Source organism: Danio aesculapii, chromosome 19 (genome assembly GCF_903798145.1).
Source record: "Danio aesculapii chromosome 19, fDanAes4.1, whole genome shotgun sequence".
Lineage (NCBI taxonomy): Eukaryota > Metazoa > Chordata > Actinopteri > Cypriniformes > Danionidae > Danio > Danio aesculapii.
This window is the reverse complement of record NC_079453.1, coordinates 32,937,040-32,956,216: the sequence shown is the minus strand read 5'-3', so window position 1 is coordinate 32,956,216 and position 19,177 is coordinate 32,937,040. Positions and strand designations below refer to the sequence as shown.

Genomic DNA, 19,177 nt, shown 5'->3' with positions numbered 1-19,177 from the left:
CTTTTACATTTTACAGTATTACTGGCAACCAAAATTGTAATACTGTAAATTTTACAGCTTTTTTACAGTGTACCTGACTTTCTATTTTCTATAAGTCACTTGATTGGAAACATGTAGAGTCATTTTTAGAGCATTTATGAATATGAAATGCTGAATGTTGGATAAGAGATCTTTGTAAAGGGCCAATAAATGGTGTGTATATAATACTGTAAGGATCAGCATTAGCAAAACATTGACTTGTCACTGTAAGAATACCATTATGTTTACGTATATTAATATGTGCTTCTGTATTGATTTTCTTTAATAGAAGTCAACTGTCTGGCAAAGCAGCAGTTCTTAGTCGATGCTGATGATATGATACATGTTATGAAAACAAAATTAACAAATTGACGCAAAAAAAGTGAACTTTCTCAGTTTTCTTCAACACCCTTACGTGTTATACTATCTCTTTAAGTCTTAGCACAACCTGCGCACTCTAAAAGAGGTTATACGCTCTTGCATAAAATGCACTGACTGGCACGAGTTAAGGTTATTCATAGCAGTTCTTGGCACTTAAGGAAAAGACGCAAGATCCTTTTATCTGACTTACTTAGGAGACATATGGATAAACTCTTAAGAAGAGGCATTATAGTATGTGCTAGGGAAACTAAATGTCATTTAAATACTTTAAGTTTCAGCAATAAAATGCACTCTTAATGGAATAGTACATTGTAGATCGTTGATGTATGGTGAAATTATTCTTCAATTGAAAATTAGGATAGGATAGGATAGGATAGGATAGGATAAACTTTATTTGTCCCAGAGAGGAAATTTTTCTTGGTCAAAAAAGTGCTACAACGTTGCTCTAAGCACACAATAAAATAAATGAAACAAACAAAAAAATTAAGAACATACATTGTTTACAAAATAAAACCATATACAAATATATAAATATGAAATATTTAAGGTGGTGCAGTGGTTAGCACAATCGCCTCACAGCAAGAAGGTTGCTGATTCGAGCCCCGGCTTGGTCAGTTGCCATTTCTGTGTGGAGTTTGCATGTTCTCCCCGTATTCGCATCGGTTTTCCCCACAGTCCAAAGACATGCGCTATAGGTGAATTGAATAAACTACTGTAAATTGGCCATAGTGTATGTGTGTGAATGAGTGTGTATGAATGTTTCCCAGTACTGGGTTGCAGCATGGAAGGAAATCCGCTGCGTAAAACATATGCTGGATAAGTTGGCGGTTCATTCCGCTGTGACGACCTCTGATGAATAAAGGGACTAAGCCGAAAAGAAAAGAAATGAATGAATGAATGAAATATATAAAAGACAGAACACAGTCAGGTGCTGATATACTACAGGTGCATTGTTCTTGGTAGAGTTCAACAGTTTTATCGAAGTAGAAACAAACGAAAGCTTCAATCTATTGGTTTTACTCATTGGCATTCTCAGTCTTTTTCCTGATGGTAACAGGTAACTGATATCTACTGAAAAGAGGATGTTTGGAATCAGCACTAATATTTCTTGCTCTTCTCATGACCGCCAGTTCATATAGAGTCTGTATGGGCTGATATTGTTTTATTCTTATAATTTTCATGGCTGTTTTTTGAATATGAACCAATTTATTTTTCAATTGAAGTGACAGATTTCCAAACCAGACTGTGATTTCACGGCGAATAAGACTTTCAAACATAGCTCGGTAAAAAACAAGCAAGATATTGCTACCCACCCCATATAATCTCAGCCTTCGTAAAAAAATAAAGCCTCTGTTGTAGTTGTGTGCACAAGCTGTCGATGTGTGTTCTCCAACAAAAGAACCCCAGGTATCTGTAAGATGTAACTTGCTGTATCACTGTCTTAAGAAGAAGATTAAAAAAGATTTTCACCTAAAATGTGGTCCTTGGTGATTCATAAAACGCAATCAATGTTTGTATTTAAACTTTGAGAGTCAAAAAACATGGAAAGCAATATAAACATATATGAGGTGTTACGAATCAAATGATCTATACAAGAAACAGAAACATTATTTACAACATTGTTCCCTTGAATTCACAGCCTTTGCGAACATCCATTTTGTTTTCCTGTAATGGATTTTTGACTCTTAAAGTGCCATCGACTTTGGTTTTAAAAAATTGTTTGTTTATGTTTTACTGAAGAAAAAGTCACCTATTTTTGGATGGCATATAGTAAATTACCAGCAAATTTTCATTTAAGGCTAAATTGTTGCTTTAATGGAAATGTACACTGTTAACAAATTCCTGTAAAATCTACAGTAACTTACTGTAAATCAATTACAGCAAAAAAACTGTAATAGCACAGTATTGTAAAACTTTTACAGTATTGTAAATCTTTACTGTAAAATATACAGTAGTTTTCACAATGCAACTTTAAAATACAGTAACATACTGCATAACTGTCCTACAGTAAAATACAGTTTATATTATAGTTGAACAATGTGTAATTTACAAAAATCATTAACCCAAACACGACTTCCCATTAAGTAAATACCTTAGAAATAGATTTCAGTTTCTCCAGGAATAAATGATCAATATCTATGGACCTCTACTGTATATTATTGTCCTTCCCAAAGGCTTTTGTTTGATATTTTTCATACAGCGTGTGTCTTGTTTTTACCTACGGCAGCCTGTGGTGTGTGGGATGTGCTGATAACAGCAGGTGTCTGTGTGTGTGTGTCAGTATGATAGCTGCTTATTCTCAGTTGTATGAGTAACATCTAATATAATTACATTAGGGCAGACTGTTGATGAGTCTGTATTACCACTATTATATCTAATATCCATAAGACACACAAGGAAAATAAACACAAGACCATAAAACAAATAAAGAGAATTGTTCTATTGTGGATTCTGTCTTTATGTACAATATGTTCTAAAAGCCGGCAGAGGGGTACATATTTGAGGTCCGCACAGACATTCATTTTATTCAGGCCTATTGCGTGTGGTCTCTGTAGAGAACGCTTCTTCCCGTCTACCTCAGGGGTCTTATTACTCTCTTGTCCTTCATTATTCATGTGCGCAGACCTGAAAGGCACCACCAGGAGACTGTAGGCCAGGGGCAGAGTCAGTCTTTATCAAACTGAACACAAAACACACATCTTTACATAATATTAGCCAGTTTTCCCTGCATAGCTGCAGAATGAGCGAGACTTGTGGGAAAATCAGATGCTGGTGTTCAGCTAGCCTCAGGTTTGAGGCTGTAATGATATACTTTTACAGTGTGAATAAAAGTAGACCTGATTTCATCTTAAGTATACAAAACCATGTTGCAGGGCTCACACATTAATTTATTATTTTACTGACTTCAAAACAGAAGCAAAGAGTCTCCTTTACCATTTGCATGGGTATTTGTGAGTAACATCAGGAACTGTGAGAAAAGCGAGAGTGTGTATGACAAGGTGTAACTTATTCATTAGCTACTACAGTGTAAAAAGCGATTTGTTTACTTAAAAAGATTACTAAACCCATTGCTTTTTTTAAGTGATTAGTTGACTTTACCTAAAAAAGTAAGTAAACCCATCGCTTTTAAAGTACGGGTTTTCAACCAATTTTACTGCGGGGCCCATTTCTTTGATCAATTTTTTGAAGGCCAACCTGTCTGACATTTTCTCAAAAATGTTTAAAATGTTTGTATGAAATGCTTATTTAAACCTTTATTTATTAACATAAATATATTATACATTTGTTGTGCCTGCTATTATTTTCTATTATCAGCATTTTATCAAATTAAAATATCTAATTTTGTTTAAATGTATTTATATATAATTCTACAACTATGTGATATATATTAAAATTATATATATACATACAGTTGAAGTCAGAATTATTAGTATTACTTCCATCATTTTAATATAGCATATTAATAATGAAATCCAAAAATTATAGTTTAATATTGAGAGTTGATTCTCATGGCCCATCTGTGGAGAATCCCTGTTTTAAAGCGATTAGTTGACTTTTTTCCCATTGACTCAATGTCTTAAAATTATTAAGTAAATGAATAATGTGCAAAATTATAAAAAAAATAAGTCAACTTAACTGTCAAGTTACAATGGATTTACTCACCTTACTCAACATCCATACACACCCATTCACACACACTACGGCTAATTTAGTTTATTCAATTCACCTATTTCACATGTCTTTGGACTGTGCGGGAAACCGAAGCACCTGGAGGAAACCCACGCCAACACAGGAGAACATGCAAATGCCAACTGACCCAGCCGGGAGTCGAACCAGCGACATTCTTGATGAGCCACCGTGTTGCCTCACTATTATTATTTTAATACTATAATATAATCATTAACTAGTAAATATAGTAAAATCTAATAAACGCTATCTGACAAATAAGAATCAGTATCTTTTAAAACGGAACTAATGCCTAAAGAGTGAGCTCTGCCTTGTTGCCCATCTGGTAAGAATTGTAAATCTAGTTGTTTGGAAAAGCAATATTTCATCTTTCATGTCCAAAGCATAGCTCAGGATGAGTTTCATGTCACAGTTCAGTACTAGTTTAATCCCAAACTCTACATTTGTGTTATAATAATAGTATAGATTTTTGCATTAAACACTATTAAATGTAAAAGGATAGAGCAATCACATCAAAATGTTTCCTGGAAACGTGACAAGTGTGGGTGGATCTATTTTGGTTCCTCTATTTAGGACGTGTTTTTAAAGGAGTCCTGAAGTGAATAATTGCTGTTATATGACTGTGAGTGTGTAAGCTGACCCTTTCGTTAATTAGATTGTCATTAGGTCTAGTCCACAGAGCTTTCGCAGGAGGTACACTAAAATTAAAGAGAAAGGCCTCAAACTACTGCAGCCTAGTTACTATTTCAGAAAGACTTTAGAGGAACTTTTAATAATGATTAGTGTTGGGCAAGCTACTTGAAAAATGTAGTGAGCTAAGCTATTAGCTACACCACTTAAAATGTAGCTTAACTACACTAAAAGCTACACCCTGGGAAATGTAGCAAGCTAAGCTAAAAGCTAGTTTGCAAAAGCAGCTTAGCTACATTTAAGCTATTTTTGCCATTTTCATTTTTAAATCGAAGCAGCTTAAATTATCATTCATATCTTAGTAATCACTAAAACTCTCAATGAATCATATGAGGCAGAGTTGTTCAGTTCAGTTATTTACTGTAAATAATATTGTACCAAACAGAAACAAATTATGTATAATAATTTACAAATTAGTATATAACAGCAAAAACAAAATCCAGGTGTTACACATTTAAAATACTATAGTAATGTATAGTAAAGGGACATAAAAATTACACTAACATTAAATTACACTAACTTACATATTGTAGTATCATTAATAACTTTCATGAAATAATAATAATTACCGTATTATACTTTAGCCTTTACTACAGTAAACTATATATATATAAAACTCCTCTCCCTCAGTCCTCTTTCCATCAAGCAAGTTTCTCGTGTCAGCCCAATGATTGATTTGCAACATCACTGACCAGAGCGAGAGGTGACAGTAACGCACCAAAAAGTTTGTTGTTAACCATCGTAAAACAGGAAGAAGAAATCGTCATTCTTGCCATCATATGAATTTACCTTCATCGACTAGACACCGGCCTCACAGCTCCGTGAATGTTGGTGCTTTCACTTATTGATCTGCGATCGGTAAATGTAGCTTGTGTGGACGCTACTGCGCTACTTGACAAAAGAAATTGCTTCACTACTGAAAAACTATTGGATTTATAAAGTAGCGACACTACCGCCACAATACTGAGAAATGTAGTTAAGCTAGTAGCTACTGCCCAACACTGATAATGATAATAACAACAACAACAACAACAACAAAATATATATATAAATAAATTATATATATATATATACCCTACTGAAAAAAACTGCTTAAACCAGCCTAGGCTGGTTGGCTGGTTTTAGCTGGTTGACCAGCCTGGTTTTAGAGGGGTTTGGCTATTTCCAGGCTGGTTTACAGCCATTTCCAGCCTGGTCTTAGCTCAGGCTGGAAAATGACCAGCTAAAACCAGCTTGATCAGCCAAAACCAGCTATGTCCAGCTTAAACCAGGCCGGTCAAGCTGGTTTTAGTAGCAAAAACCCCTCTAAAACCAGGCTGGTCAACCAGCTAAAACCACCCACCCAGCCTAGGCAGGTTTAAGCTGGATTTTTCAGCAGGGTATATATATATATATATATATATATATATATATATATATATATATATATATATATATATATATATATATATATATATATATATATATATATATATATATATATATATATATAATATATAATATATATTATATATATTATACAGGGTATATATATTTATATATTATTTTTATATAGACATTTTTCAAGACACTTCTATACAGCTTAAAGTGACATTTAAAGGCTTAATTAGGTTAACTAGGCAGGTTAGGGTAATTAGGAAAGTTATTGTATAACGATGGTTTGTTCTGTAGACTATTGAAAAAAATTTGCTCAAAGGGGCTAATAATATTGACCTTAAAATGGTTTTTTAAAAACTAAAAACTTTAAAGCTTTTATTCTAGCCGAAATAAAACAAATAAGACTTTCTCCAGAAGAAAAAATATTATCAGACATACTGTGAAAATTTCCTTGCTCTGTTAAACATCATTTGAGAAATATTTAAAAAAGGTAAACACATCCTTAGGGGCAAGGGGGGGATGCTAATAAGTCTGTCTTCAACTGTATATGTATGTATATTGTGAAGGTATATATTTGAAAATTACTAAAAATATTCAAACAAAATAATAAAAAGTTCAATTTTTCATCACAAAAAGTTAAAAAGTTTAATCACACATTTCTGAGAAAAAAGTAAGAATTGGAAGATAAAATCTTGCAATTATGGAAAAAAAAAACTTGCAATTGCATTTTATTTTTTAAATTCATATTTGGAAATAAGTTTCTATATTATATTGCAAAAAGATACTCATTTACATTACAGGGTATCAAAATGTCTTTTGTTTCATGCAAATATCAACAACTGAAGCAAATTGCATATTTAGCTCAGTTTGAGCTTCTGAATATTCAGTACTTCTTGAATGTAAATTCCACATTCGTCTTTAAAATACTATGTGTTATGAAAATCTAGTTTATCAAATAAGACACTTTCTCAATCAATCGCATTATCAGAAGACACATTAATTTAGCTTTGCCTGTATATGTTTTAATTTACTCTAAAAGTAGCTGTTGACTGACTATTGAAAGTTCACTGTTTCAGACAAAAATCTTAATGTTCTACTAAAGATAAAAGGTGCGTCTTATGGCCTGAGGCTGAGTAAATGAACAGCTAAATATAATTTATGGCTGAACTCTCCTTTTAAGTATTTCTTAAACATGCACTTTTACAGCTATATGTTGATGTCGAAACCTGTGAACACAAACAATGTGTTACATTTTGCCAATTTATCACCTTAATCATCAAGAGTTAGGGTCTCAAGATGCTTCCACTTGACCTTCACTTGACACACCATGCTTAGCATATTTACCACACAAACACACACACACTCGCTATCTCTCTCATTCTGACACTCACACAGGAGATTATGAAATCATCCTGTTGATGAAATTGGCCTGGATGGTGTGGGCTCCCACACACACACACATTCACACTCGCTTTGTTGCAGTGAGTAGAAGCTCAGAGCATCCACTGCCTCTCTGCTCAGGCTTCGGTCCGAACGTTGATTTGATTTTACAGTATAACAACTGCTCAGAAAACGCAAGAGTGGATAAGACGGGATGGCCTTTCCTGACATCACGGAGGATGACCTAAATGAACTGATGCGTGAGGAGGCAGAGGATGTTTTTGATGATGACGGTAGGGTCATGCTGGGACGGGGTGGGAAGTTTAGGCCGTGGTTTGGATCTGATTTTTTTTGTGTGTCATATTTCAGTATAATGCAGACTGTGATGTGTGGGTGTTCTTGTGTAACACCTGGTTGTGTTGAAGTACATTAGCAGATCTGTTTGATAACTGGATTTGAGCATGTTGCTGTACTGCTTTGCTTGTAAAAGTGAAAGATTGCAGCCGTTTGGTGTTTCTTTTTTTTTTTAAGGCAGTGCATGATCCAACATGTTCTGAGTGATATGTGCTTGATATGCCTAAGTGGATGAACAGGATGCTGGTCGATGTTCTGGAAGGCAGAAATGTGTTCTTTTTCATTTGCATAAATTAACAGAATGATTTGTAGGCTTTAAATAATCTGAAGATCCCTTTGTGTATGGTTATTGCTAAATGACTTTTGAGAGCAGGACAAACAGAGATGTAATAATGACTTTACATCTTTTTTTATATTAATGGTTTCATCAGATGAATGTAATGCATTTTTCTAGTGTCATTAGAAGTGTTTTTAAAAGGAATTTGGGCTCAAGGCAATGGGAAACATGCTGCTTATCCATTAAAGTGGTTGGAGTTGATAAAAAATGTAATGTTTTTGAAAGAGGACACTTTTCCCCATCAGGCCTGCAATTATTTGATATGAAAATACAGTACAATATTGAATATAATCCTACTTTAATTATTATTACAATTTAAAATAACTGTTTGCTATTTTAAAGATATAGCTCACCCAAAAGTGAAAATTCTGTCATCATATATTCAATTATCAATTCAATTCACCTTTATTTCTATAGCGCTTTTACAATGTAGATTGTGTCAAAGCAGCTTTACATACAGTAGAAGATCATAGTAAATTGAAACAGTGTCAGTTCAGTGTTTAGGTTCAGTTCAGTTTAGCTCAGTTCAGTGTGGTGTAATATTCACTACTGAGAGTCCAAACACTGAAGAGCAAATCCACCAATGCACAGTCAGCGCCGAGGAAAAAACTTTACCAATTGGTAAAAGGGAAGAATTAAAAAACCTTGAGAGAAACCTGGCTCAGTTGGGCACGAACATTTCTCCTATGGCCAAACGTCTTGTGCAGAGCTGTAGACTAGGCAGTGGAGAAGCTGGACGTCAGCGAGACTCATCTGTCTCCAGAGCGTCACAGGAATCTCATGCTCTCCACTCCTCCATGACCACCACAGCAGCTGCTCAGGATACGGCCTGGTCCAGGATTATGGAAACCTTGGGATCATTTTGGGATCATCTTGACGCTGGTCTTGGATCGAATCAGTGGCGCTGCATAGTCTCTGAGGGCCTCGGGATGAGTATCCCCAGGTGGAAATAGAGAATAAAGTATACACAACCTTGACTTGTTCCAATAGTGATGTTTCCTTGAGACATTGGGCTGGGTGAATTGGCTTATGCACTTAAACTCTATAGAGCATCCCAATTGCCAGTTTATATCTTGCAATTATGAAAATGACAAAAAAAAAAGATTTGTAGATTTGCAAGCTTGTCTAACAAGCTAAACATTTCCAGTAATCAATTGCAAGTTTATATCTTGCAGTTTCAAGAAAAAAAAGTTAGTTTTTTTATCAGAAAAAGTTTTATCACACAATTCTGAGAAATTAGTCAGAATTGCAAGATAAAATGCCACCATTGTGGGGAAAAAAAGTTGCAATTGCATTTAAATTTTTTAATTCATATGTGGAAATAGGGTACTAAATTATATTGGGAAAAAGATAGCACTGATTGCATTACAAGATATCAAAATGTCATGTTTGGTCATATAGATTTCAACAACTGAACTGAATTGCGTATTTTGCTTAATTTCAAAAGTGAAATTGCTGTCATCATATACACAACCTTGACTTGTTCCAAACTAGTTTGAGGGTTTTTTTTCCCATATTGTTGAACACAAAAGAAGATATTTAGAAAAATGTTGGAAACCGGTAAACATTAACTTACATGATATGTAGTTTTTTCCTATATTAAAATGTCAATGGTTACCGGTTTTCAACATTTTTCAACTAATCTCAACAAGAATAAATAGTGAATAATCTGTTCAAACTGTTTTACAGAGAGTAAGCATAAGATTTTTGGTAAACACCTTAAGTGAAACAAAATTAGATTTAACCACTGCACTAAAGCCACTTTCAAAACCCAGATTAAAATAAAAAAAGAATTACAGAAATTTACTGTAAAATAAAAGAGGTTGAATTACAGAAATTTACCAGACATTTAAATTTAAGGAAATTTCTGTAACTTAATGTCTGTTATTTTACAGTAAATTTCTGTAAATTAACAGCTGTAATTTTACTTTTTTTCCAGCATCCATGCCTTGCCGGAATAAACCGTAAAATTAAGATTTTTTTTACAGTGATGGGCCAAGAACTGAGCCCTGTGGTAACCCATAAGAAAGTTGGTGAGGGGATGGATTGTGTTGGCCAATGTAAACACAAAAACTTTGTTTGTGAAACCAATTCAACACCTTACCAGGCTGGAGAGCCTATACATTGGGTTACATCCCAGACTTAAGTGTCACATGCTCCTTCAAGAATCATTATAATGTGACTTAATGTTTAAGGGACATTTTTCTTATTATCAATGTTCAAAACAGTTGTGATGGTTGAAATTTTTGTGTAAAACACAGTACAACATTCCTAGATATTTAGAATGTCGAAAAGAACATTATATATAAAGGTAAATTAAACTTTTGCTGATTAAAAATGTTAATTTCATTCTAATAATCCTACTGCTCCCAAACATTTTAAAGAATTACTGGGCTAAATTACTTAATTAAACCTCAGGTGTATTTTCTGCAGTTTATTAAGGGCATTAAACACATGAATGAATCAATATTTAAACACATTCCCATTTTTTTTTACAATTTTGTGGCTCATTCTTTGTTTAACGGTTTAAAATGGCATCAAGGAATGAGAAATGTCTTACTTGTTACCTCGTTGAATATCCCATAAAAAACATTGCTAATTATCCATTAAAAGCCTGTTTCCATGACATGCTATCTAGACTGAAGAACTGAATGTTCAGGTTTAACTGCTGTATGTGTTTCAGCAAACTCATTTACCTCATTCATCTAGAATAAGGAAGAGCAGAAACATCTGTGCATGAGAATAGAAAGAGAGTTATTTCACTCAATCCCTGACTGCAAATCATAGCTGAAGTATCTGTCTTTTCCCTGAAGCATTTGAACTGTAGAAACAGCTTGGATGAATTTGAATTGAGTGCAAATGTGTTGCTATGTATCTATTTATAGACTGTCAGTGTGTGAATGCGGTGGACATTATCCATCACTTTCACACACACACACTGGCAGTTAGAGATCAGTGTTTATCAGATGTAGAAGTGTGTGTCAAAGCAGAAGCATTCGTAAGCAATATATAGATTTGGAAAAATTATATTCATAGTCTGTGGCATTGAATCAGCAAACTGTTGGAAACAGATTTTGCCCATATTGACATGAGAAGACATGCTGTAGATTTTTCAGCTGAACATCCGTGATGCAAATCTCGCATTCCAGCACATCCCAAATGTCCTCTATTGACCTGAGATCTGGTGAATGTGAGGGTCATTTGAGTTTAGGGATCTCACTATATGATGACCAAGAAAAGATTCAAGATGATTTGAGCTTTGTGACATCAACAAGGCACCGATATAGAAATACGATAAATAGAAATATATGCAAATTACACATGGCGTAGAAGATCATGTTTGGTTTTCACATATAAAAATTGTCAGTCAACTACTTGAATTACTGTACGACTGTGTAGGCTACATACAGTTGAAGTCAGAATTATTAACCCCCCTGAATTATTAGCCTTTTGTTTATTTTTTTCCCCAATTTCTGTTTATTGGGGAGAAGTTTTTTCAACACATTTCTAAACATAATAGCTTTAATAACTCATCTCTAATAACTGATTTATTTTATCTTTGCCATGATGACAGTAAATAATATTTGACTAGATATTTTTCAAGACACTTCTATACAGCTTAAAGTGACATTTAAAGCCTTAACTAGGTTAATTAGGTTAACTAGGCAGGTTAGGGTAATTAGGCAAGTTACTGTATAATGATGGTTTGTTCTGTAGGCTATTGAAAAAATATATTTATAGCTTAAAGGGGCTAATAATATTGACCTTAAAATGATTTTTAAACAATTAAAAACTGCTTTTTATCTAGCTGAAATAAAACAAAAAACTTTCTCTAGAAGAAAAAATATTATCAGACATACTGTGAAAATTTCCTTGCTCTGTTAAACATCATTTGGGAAATATTTAAAAAAAGAAAATTTGAAGGGGGGCTAATAATTCTGACTTCACCTGTATATGTTCAAATATTTTACCTTTTACAGTATATATGTTCAAATATGGTCATATATCATACACTCACCGGCCACTTTATTGGGTACACTAGTCCCGGGTTGGACCACTTTTGCGTTCAGAACTGCCTTAATCCTTCATTGCATAAATTGAACAAGGTACTGGAAATATTCCTCTGAGATTTTTGTCCATATATGATAGCATCACGCAGTTACTGCAGATTTGTTGGCTGCACATCCATGATGCAAATCTCCCGTTCACCACATTCCAAAGGTGCTCTATTAGATTGAGATCTGGTGACTTTGGAGGGCATTTGAGTACAGCGAACTCATTGTCATGTTCAAGAAACCAGTCTGAGATGATTTGCGCTTTATGACATGGCGTGTTATCCTGCTGGAAGAAACCATCAAAAGCAAGAAATAATGTTCCATCATCACCAGATTCAAAACTTTGTAGTGCTAAAAACCAAGGTTCTGCCACAGACAAGGAAATAAGACAGAACTGTGCAAAAGGCCTGGGTAATCATCAACAAGCAAAACAACTGCATTCTGACAGTGAACTGCACCTGCTGGCAGGGTATGTGAACCTACATTTTTGCATTTCATTCTAAGCATTCAGTGTCCGCAGTTTAATTAATCGTATTGAACTGTTTTTGCTGAAATCATTGCTGCAATCAAAAAGGAGTAATGTGAATGATTCAGCATAGAGTGAACTTACCTGATATAACATGAGGACTGCAAAGTCGAGCATTTTTAGTTAAGTCCTCTCTCCATTCAGGTCTTATAATGGCTGTTAGCGAAAACGTCTGCGGTTGGCATTAAAAGCAGTGTGGTGTGCGGTAAAATTTAAGTTTTCTATTTTTGGACTTTAAATTTTGGCATCCTACTGCACAACAGGACAAGTTTGCTATTGCAACCGGTCTTGTTTTGCAACCAGTATGTGCGGTTGAACCTATGTGACGTCATGTGTGACGTTGGTTGGTAATTCCCCTATAGCATTTTGTTTTTATTACCGCTCTGCCAGAGAGTGGTTGAGATCAAGCTCATCAAAGGAAAAGCTAATTAGGCGGGGCTTGTCACATACTAGAGAGCATCTAATTGGTCAGTATATTCGATGAGAACATGAAGTATGAGGTGACGTGAAAAAAATTGTTGATCCATTTAGGCGGATGTGACAAACTGCAAGCTTTGGATGTTAATATCAGTTTTATGTTTTCTAAATGTGAATTTTGTCACTGATTTGGAGCGCACTAGCTAATAGATATATTTAAATTTTGGACATTCAAATGCACTAAGCCAGGGGTTCCCAAACTTTTCAGCCCGTGACCCTCAAAATAACAACGCCAGTGAATCGCGACCCCCAATATTTTATATAATATATATAATATAATATATACAAACGCAAAATGGCTCAAACACACCAATAGGCCTAATCTATTCTTTGTTTAATTTTGGAGAACGCCACTCAAAGATCATCCTCCATGTTCAGTCGTGGCCTGTGTTTAATTTTATTGTATGCGAGTGCCGTAAAGGTGTCAAAGTTTCAAAGTTTACCCTGGTGCCATAAAATCAACCTGCTGCATCTGACCCCATTGCTGTGTCTTTAATCTAACGTAATGAGACCTCAGGGGCCGCAATCCAATTGAAAAAAAAGTGTGGTGTTTTATAACTATTATTGTAAATATAAATATGGTAATTCTAATAGTTTCATAAAATGAATAAGATTTTTGGAAATCACCAAGCAACCTCCGCTCATTATCCCGCGACCACCCCCTCCACCCCGACCCCCACTTTTGGGAACCACTGCACTAAGCTGCTGTCTTGGGATTGGCTGGATAGATATTTGCATTGCAACCAGTGTAAAAGGTGTACCTAATTCATTGGCCTGTGAGTGGATATCACTATTGTGCAATGTTGTGTTTTAGGAAGTATTTCAGCACTAAAAGATTTATAGTATGTCATTTAAATGGGTGTCAGGTGTCTTTTTATGGGACATTCCTAACTTGGTGTCCTAGGCAAGATCAAACATGACCAAGAAAAGGTATTTATTGTTAGTGAATTGTTAGTCTAAAATCTCGTCTGAAAGTTTGAAGTAGTTTAAGTTTGAAAGAGCTCATTCATCATTCATTTTCTTTTAAACTTAGTCTATTTATTATTCTGGGGTCGCCACAGCGGAATGAACCGCCAACTTATCCAGCATTTTGTTTTACGCAGTGGATGCCCTTACAGCTGCAACCCATCAGTGGAAAACATCCATACACACTCATTCACACACATACACTACAGTCTATTTTACCATACCCAATTCACCTGTACCACATGTCTTTGGACTGTGAGGGAAACCAGAGCACCCAGAGGAAACCCATGCCAACACTGGGAGAACATGCAAACTCCACACAGAAATGGCAACTGACTCAGCCGAGGCTCGAACTGGTGACCTTCTTGCTGTGAGACAAACGTGCTACCCATTGCGCCACCATGTCACCCATTTGAATGTTGATAGGGTGTTCTGAGTGGCTAGGTGGTTGCCAAGGCGTTGCTACTCAGTTGTTTGGTTGTTCTAAGTGGTTGCTAGGTGGTTGCTAAGGTGTTGCTAGGTAGTTGCTAGGGTGTTACAGGTGGTTTCTAAGATGTTGCTAGGCGGTTGCTAATGTGTTCTAAATGGTTGCTAGGTGGTTGCTATGTGTTTTAGGTAGTTGCTAAGGTGTTGCTAGGTGGTTGCTAGGTGGTTGCTAAGGTGTTACAGGTGGTTTCTAAGATGCTGTTAGGCGGTTGCTAAGGTGTTCTGAGTGGTTGTTAAGGTGTTGTTAGGTGGTTACTAAGGTGTTCTAGGTTGTTGCTAAGGTGTTGCTAGGTGGTTGCTGGAGTGTTCTTAGTGGTTGCTAGGCGGTTGCTAAGGCATTGCTAGGTAGTTGCTAAGGTGTTGCTAGGTGGTTGCTAAGGTGTTGCTAGGTGGTTGCTAAGGTTTTGCTAGGCAGTTGCTAGGATGTTCTGAGTGGTTGTTAAGGAGTTGCAAGGGGGTTGCTAGCGTGTTCCAGGTGGTTTCTAAGATGCTGCTAGGCGGTTGCTAAGGTGTTGCTAGGTGGTTGCTAAAGTGTTCTAGGTTGTTGCTGAGGTGTTGCTAGGTGGTTGCTAGGGTGTTCTGAGTGGTTACTAGGTGGTTGATAAGGCGTTGCTAGATAGTTGCTAGTATGTTGCTAGGTGGTTGCTAAGGCGTTGCTAGGTGGTTACTAAGGTGTTGCGAGGCAGTTGCTAGGGTGTTCTAAGTGGATGCTAAGGTGTTGCTAGGCAGTTGCGTAAGTGTTCTAAGTTGTTGCTAGGTGGTTGCTGGGGTGTTCTGAGTGTTTGCTAGGAGGTTCCTAAGGTGTTGCTAAGGGGTTGCTAGGGTGTTCTGAGTGGTTGCTAAGGCATTGCTAGGTGGTTGCTAAGGTGTTGCTAGGTGGTTGCCAAGGTGTTCTAGGTTATTGCTAAGGTGTTGCTAGAAGGTTGCTAAGGTCTTGCTAGGCGGTTGCTAAGGTGTTCTGAGTAGTTGCTAGGCAGTTGCTAGCATAAATTAGCATGGTTCTAGTATGAATTAGCATGCTGCTAGCAGGTTTCTGATATAAATTAGCATGGTATTAGCATGAATCTAATATGAATTTGCATGTTGATAGCATGTTTCTAGTATAAACTAGCATGCTGTTAGCTTGAATTTAGTATGAATTAGCATGTTACTAGTATGTTTATAGTATGAATTAGCATGTTGCTAGTATGTTTATAGTATGAATTAGCATGTTGCTAGTATGATTAGTATGTTTGCTATATGAATTGGTATGTTGTTAGAATGACCAATGTAAAGTCAATGGCAGTTTCTTATAATGGAAGTCTATGGGACAGATGCTAGGGTGTCGTAAGTGGTTGAAAGGTAATCAGTGACTGGCAGATTGATAGTCTGGGTTAAATGAGTCCAACCTTAAGTCTGTATGACATTCTAGTGGAAAGTTATGGGGTCACAAAGTTTGACCCAATGTTAAGTCAATGGGAATTTTCCAAGTCAGTTTTCAGAAAACTGTTTAGTTTTGGGATCAGTTGGAAGTGATATAGCAGCTTATATCAGTATGGTTTGGAGGTTCGGAGTTATTAAGTTTAGGGTGGTTGTAGTATGAACGTTCTAGGAGGAGATGTGTTCTTAAAATAGTCTAAGAAGACTAAGGGGGATGTGGTGGCGCAGTGGGTAGCACGTTCGCACAGCACAGAAGGTCACTAGTTCCAGCCTTGGCTGGGTCAGTTGCCATTTTTGTGTGGAGTTTGCATGTTCTCCCCATGTTCGCATGGGTTTCCTCAGGGTGCTCTGGTTTCCAAAGTCCAAAGATATGTGGTACAGGTGAATTGGGTATGCTAAAATTGACTGTAGCGTATGAGTGTGTGTGTAAGTGAGTGTGTATGGATGTTTCCCAGTGATGGGTTGCAGCTGGAAGGGCATCCGCTGCGTAAAACATATGCTGGATAAATTTATTAGTTTATTCCGCTGTGGCAACCCCAGATTAATAAAGGGACTAAGCCAAAAAAAATGAATGAATGAATGAATGAAGACGAAATAATAAGTTTATGTAGTATAAGAGTATGTTGGCTTTCTCAAGCCACCATAATTATATCATTTATGTTTTTGTTTTACTATTGGAAGTTACAAGTTTAAGTATTAAAAATCAGATGGAGCAAACTGATCAATATTTAACCACATCAGATATTCAATTCTTCACCTTTTTCCCATCACTCTAAACTACGGCTGGTCCAGCATCCAAACTAATATAAAATTACACAGAAAACTTCAGCTATTACTATTTTTTTTTATCTTTAACCTAATTCAGTCACAAAAGTGTTTGAGTAAGGGCAGCTTTATGGAAACAAAATACACACTTGTGTTGTTTTGCGTGTGCTTCATGAGTTATTCAAAGAGGGAGTTCATGTGGTTGCCTGCAGCTCCTTGAGTAAAAAGTGAACTCTGTTCTCTGATCCTGAAGCAGCGAAGTGCTGAGAATAACAAAAAAGACCTTGGTCATGATGACAGCTGAAGTCTTGGTAAATAAAATCCATGTACAATACTCCCAAGTTCGCCAGCCTATTCAAATGATCAGCCAAAGTGTATGCAGTACATCAAATAACCAATTTATCTGCCTGCACCATTATTTTTATAGAATCCATGTGAACTCACAAACTACTTGCAAATTAACTGTAGAAAGAGATTGTTTACTGGCACGAGGGTGAGAAAACCTGTCACTCACATGAAGTCACAGCAACAGTAACTGACAATGATCCAATCAGTTCCTACTTTTCCAGAAAAGGGCGGGGCCTCTAAAACAGCTATATTATTGTTTTGCTATTTTAAGCTCCTGAAGCCTGTGGCACAAAATGAGTTAAACAAACTCTGAGTTGTAGAGATTATTTCGGGTTGACAAAACTAAACATATCTAAACTGGTTAATATTAGGTTCACCAAGCTTGATATAAACATTCTCTGTTAACTCAGGATTTAACCCAGAATTTGTGATTAACTGTGGGCTGCACGCACCTGAATGTGTGACACGTGCAGAAAACAGCCAATCACACGACACGTGAGAGGGTCAGTATGAGTCATTTCTCCCGAGAGAATCAATGCAATTTACTTCTCTGTTGAAGATTCAAAAATATCATTATCAATAATAATGAATTTAAACATTTTCAACAAGGCAACAAGTTCAAGAAGGCAACTTAAAGAAAATACTATCATACAGGCTTGTAGACAGCCTGGTGAAAGAGGTAGTTCTTTTTTTCTCAAAAGGGAGACCTTTTACAGTCATTTTCTATTTAAATATGAAGTTTATTTATTGTTTGTTGTTCATTTTAGTGACTTTTCAAGCACTGTTTTTTTTTTTTTTGCTGGATTAGCTTGTCACCACAATTTTTGATGTACCAGAAAATAGGAATTTTTAAAATAGGAAGTTTTAAAATAAAAGCTGTTGCCTGTTGTCGTTTATTAGACAAATAACAAACTGGCCAGCACCTTCCACCTCCCCCAATCAGAATTTGTTTGGCCTTTCTAATAATAAAATAATGATAATGTAGAGCTTCACAATTTTTCAAGTAAGTGAAATGAAAAATTCATGTATGACAACAATAACCTATTAATATTAAAATTAGCTTTAATATGGGCCGCTTTTGGTGCTTCACACCTTTTTATTGGTCTTAAAGCCTTCTTTGATGGGTTATTCATTCATTCATTTTCTTTTCAGCTTAGTCACTTTATTAATCAGGGGTCGCCACAGCGGAATGAACCGCCAACATATCCAGCATATGTTTTACACACCGGATGCCCGGATAACACACGACGGGTTATTAACACAATTTATCATGGCATAGCAGTCAAGATAGGACAAACGTGCTCATGTTTGGGACAAATTCTGGACATTTGTCAGAGGAGGGTGGGTCTTTCGAACCACCCGAACCCTTCCTGGCTACGGGCCTGTTATATCATTGCAAATCAGCTGAATTTAATTGAGTTTTTGGTTCACAAACAGCTCAACAGATTTTAAAGCAAATTTAGATGTAAATATTTACATGTACATTTTTATTTAAAGCTATTACAAATATTAATTGACAATGTTAAACTATATAAGATTAAAATACAATATAAATAGAAACAAAAGAGCGCACTCTCAGAAATAAAGGCATGAGAGCTGTCATTGGGGTGGTACCTTTTCAAAAGGGACACATTTGTAACTAAATGGTCCTTATTAATACCTCAAGGGTACATATTAGTTCCTAGAAAGTACCTCTTCAAATTTTCAGGTACTAATAAATACCTTTGAGGTACCAATATGGACCCTTTAAATACTAATGTGTACCCTTTGAAAAGGATGCCAACCCTTGTGACAGCTCTCGTACCTTTGTACGAGTGTGGGAGTGGCTTTATTGCATCAGTTACATATCTCTGATTGGTCCAATTTTGCTTTGCGATCTCTGACCCGGAATAAAACTCGTTCTGGAGAAGA

The 19,177-nt window shown here is 35.9% G+C and overlaps 1 protein-coding gene across 1 annotated transcript in view; it reads left to right on the top strand.

The window, feature by feature from the left end:
* The first annotated feature begins 7,650 nt into the window (after window positions 1-7,650).
* Window positions 7,651-19,177, top strand: part of ripor2 (RHO family interacting cell polarization regulator 2) — a 114,714-nt gene continuing 103,187 nt past the window's right edge. Inside the window, exon 1 of the mRNA XM_056479640.1 lies at window positions 7,651-7,826. Within this exon, the coding sequence (XP_056335615.1) occupies window positions 7,748-7,826 (79 nt within the window). The 5' untranslated portion in view covers window positions 7,651-7,747. The remainder of the gene's footprint in view (window positions 7,827-19,177) is intronic.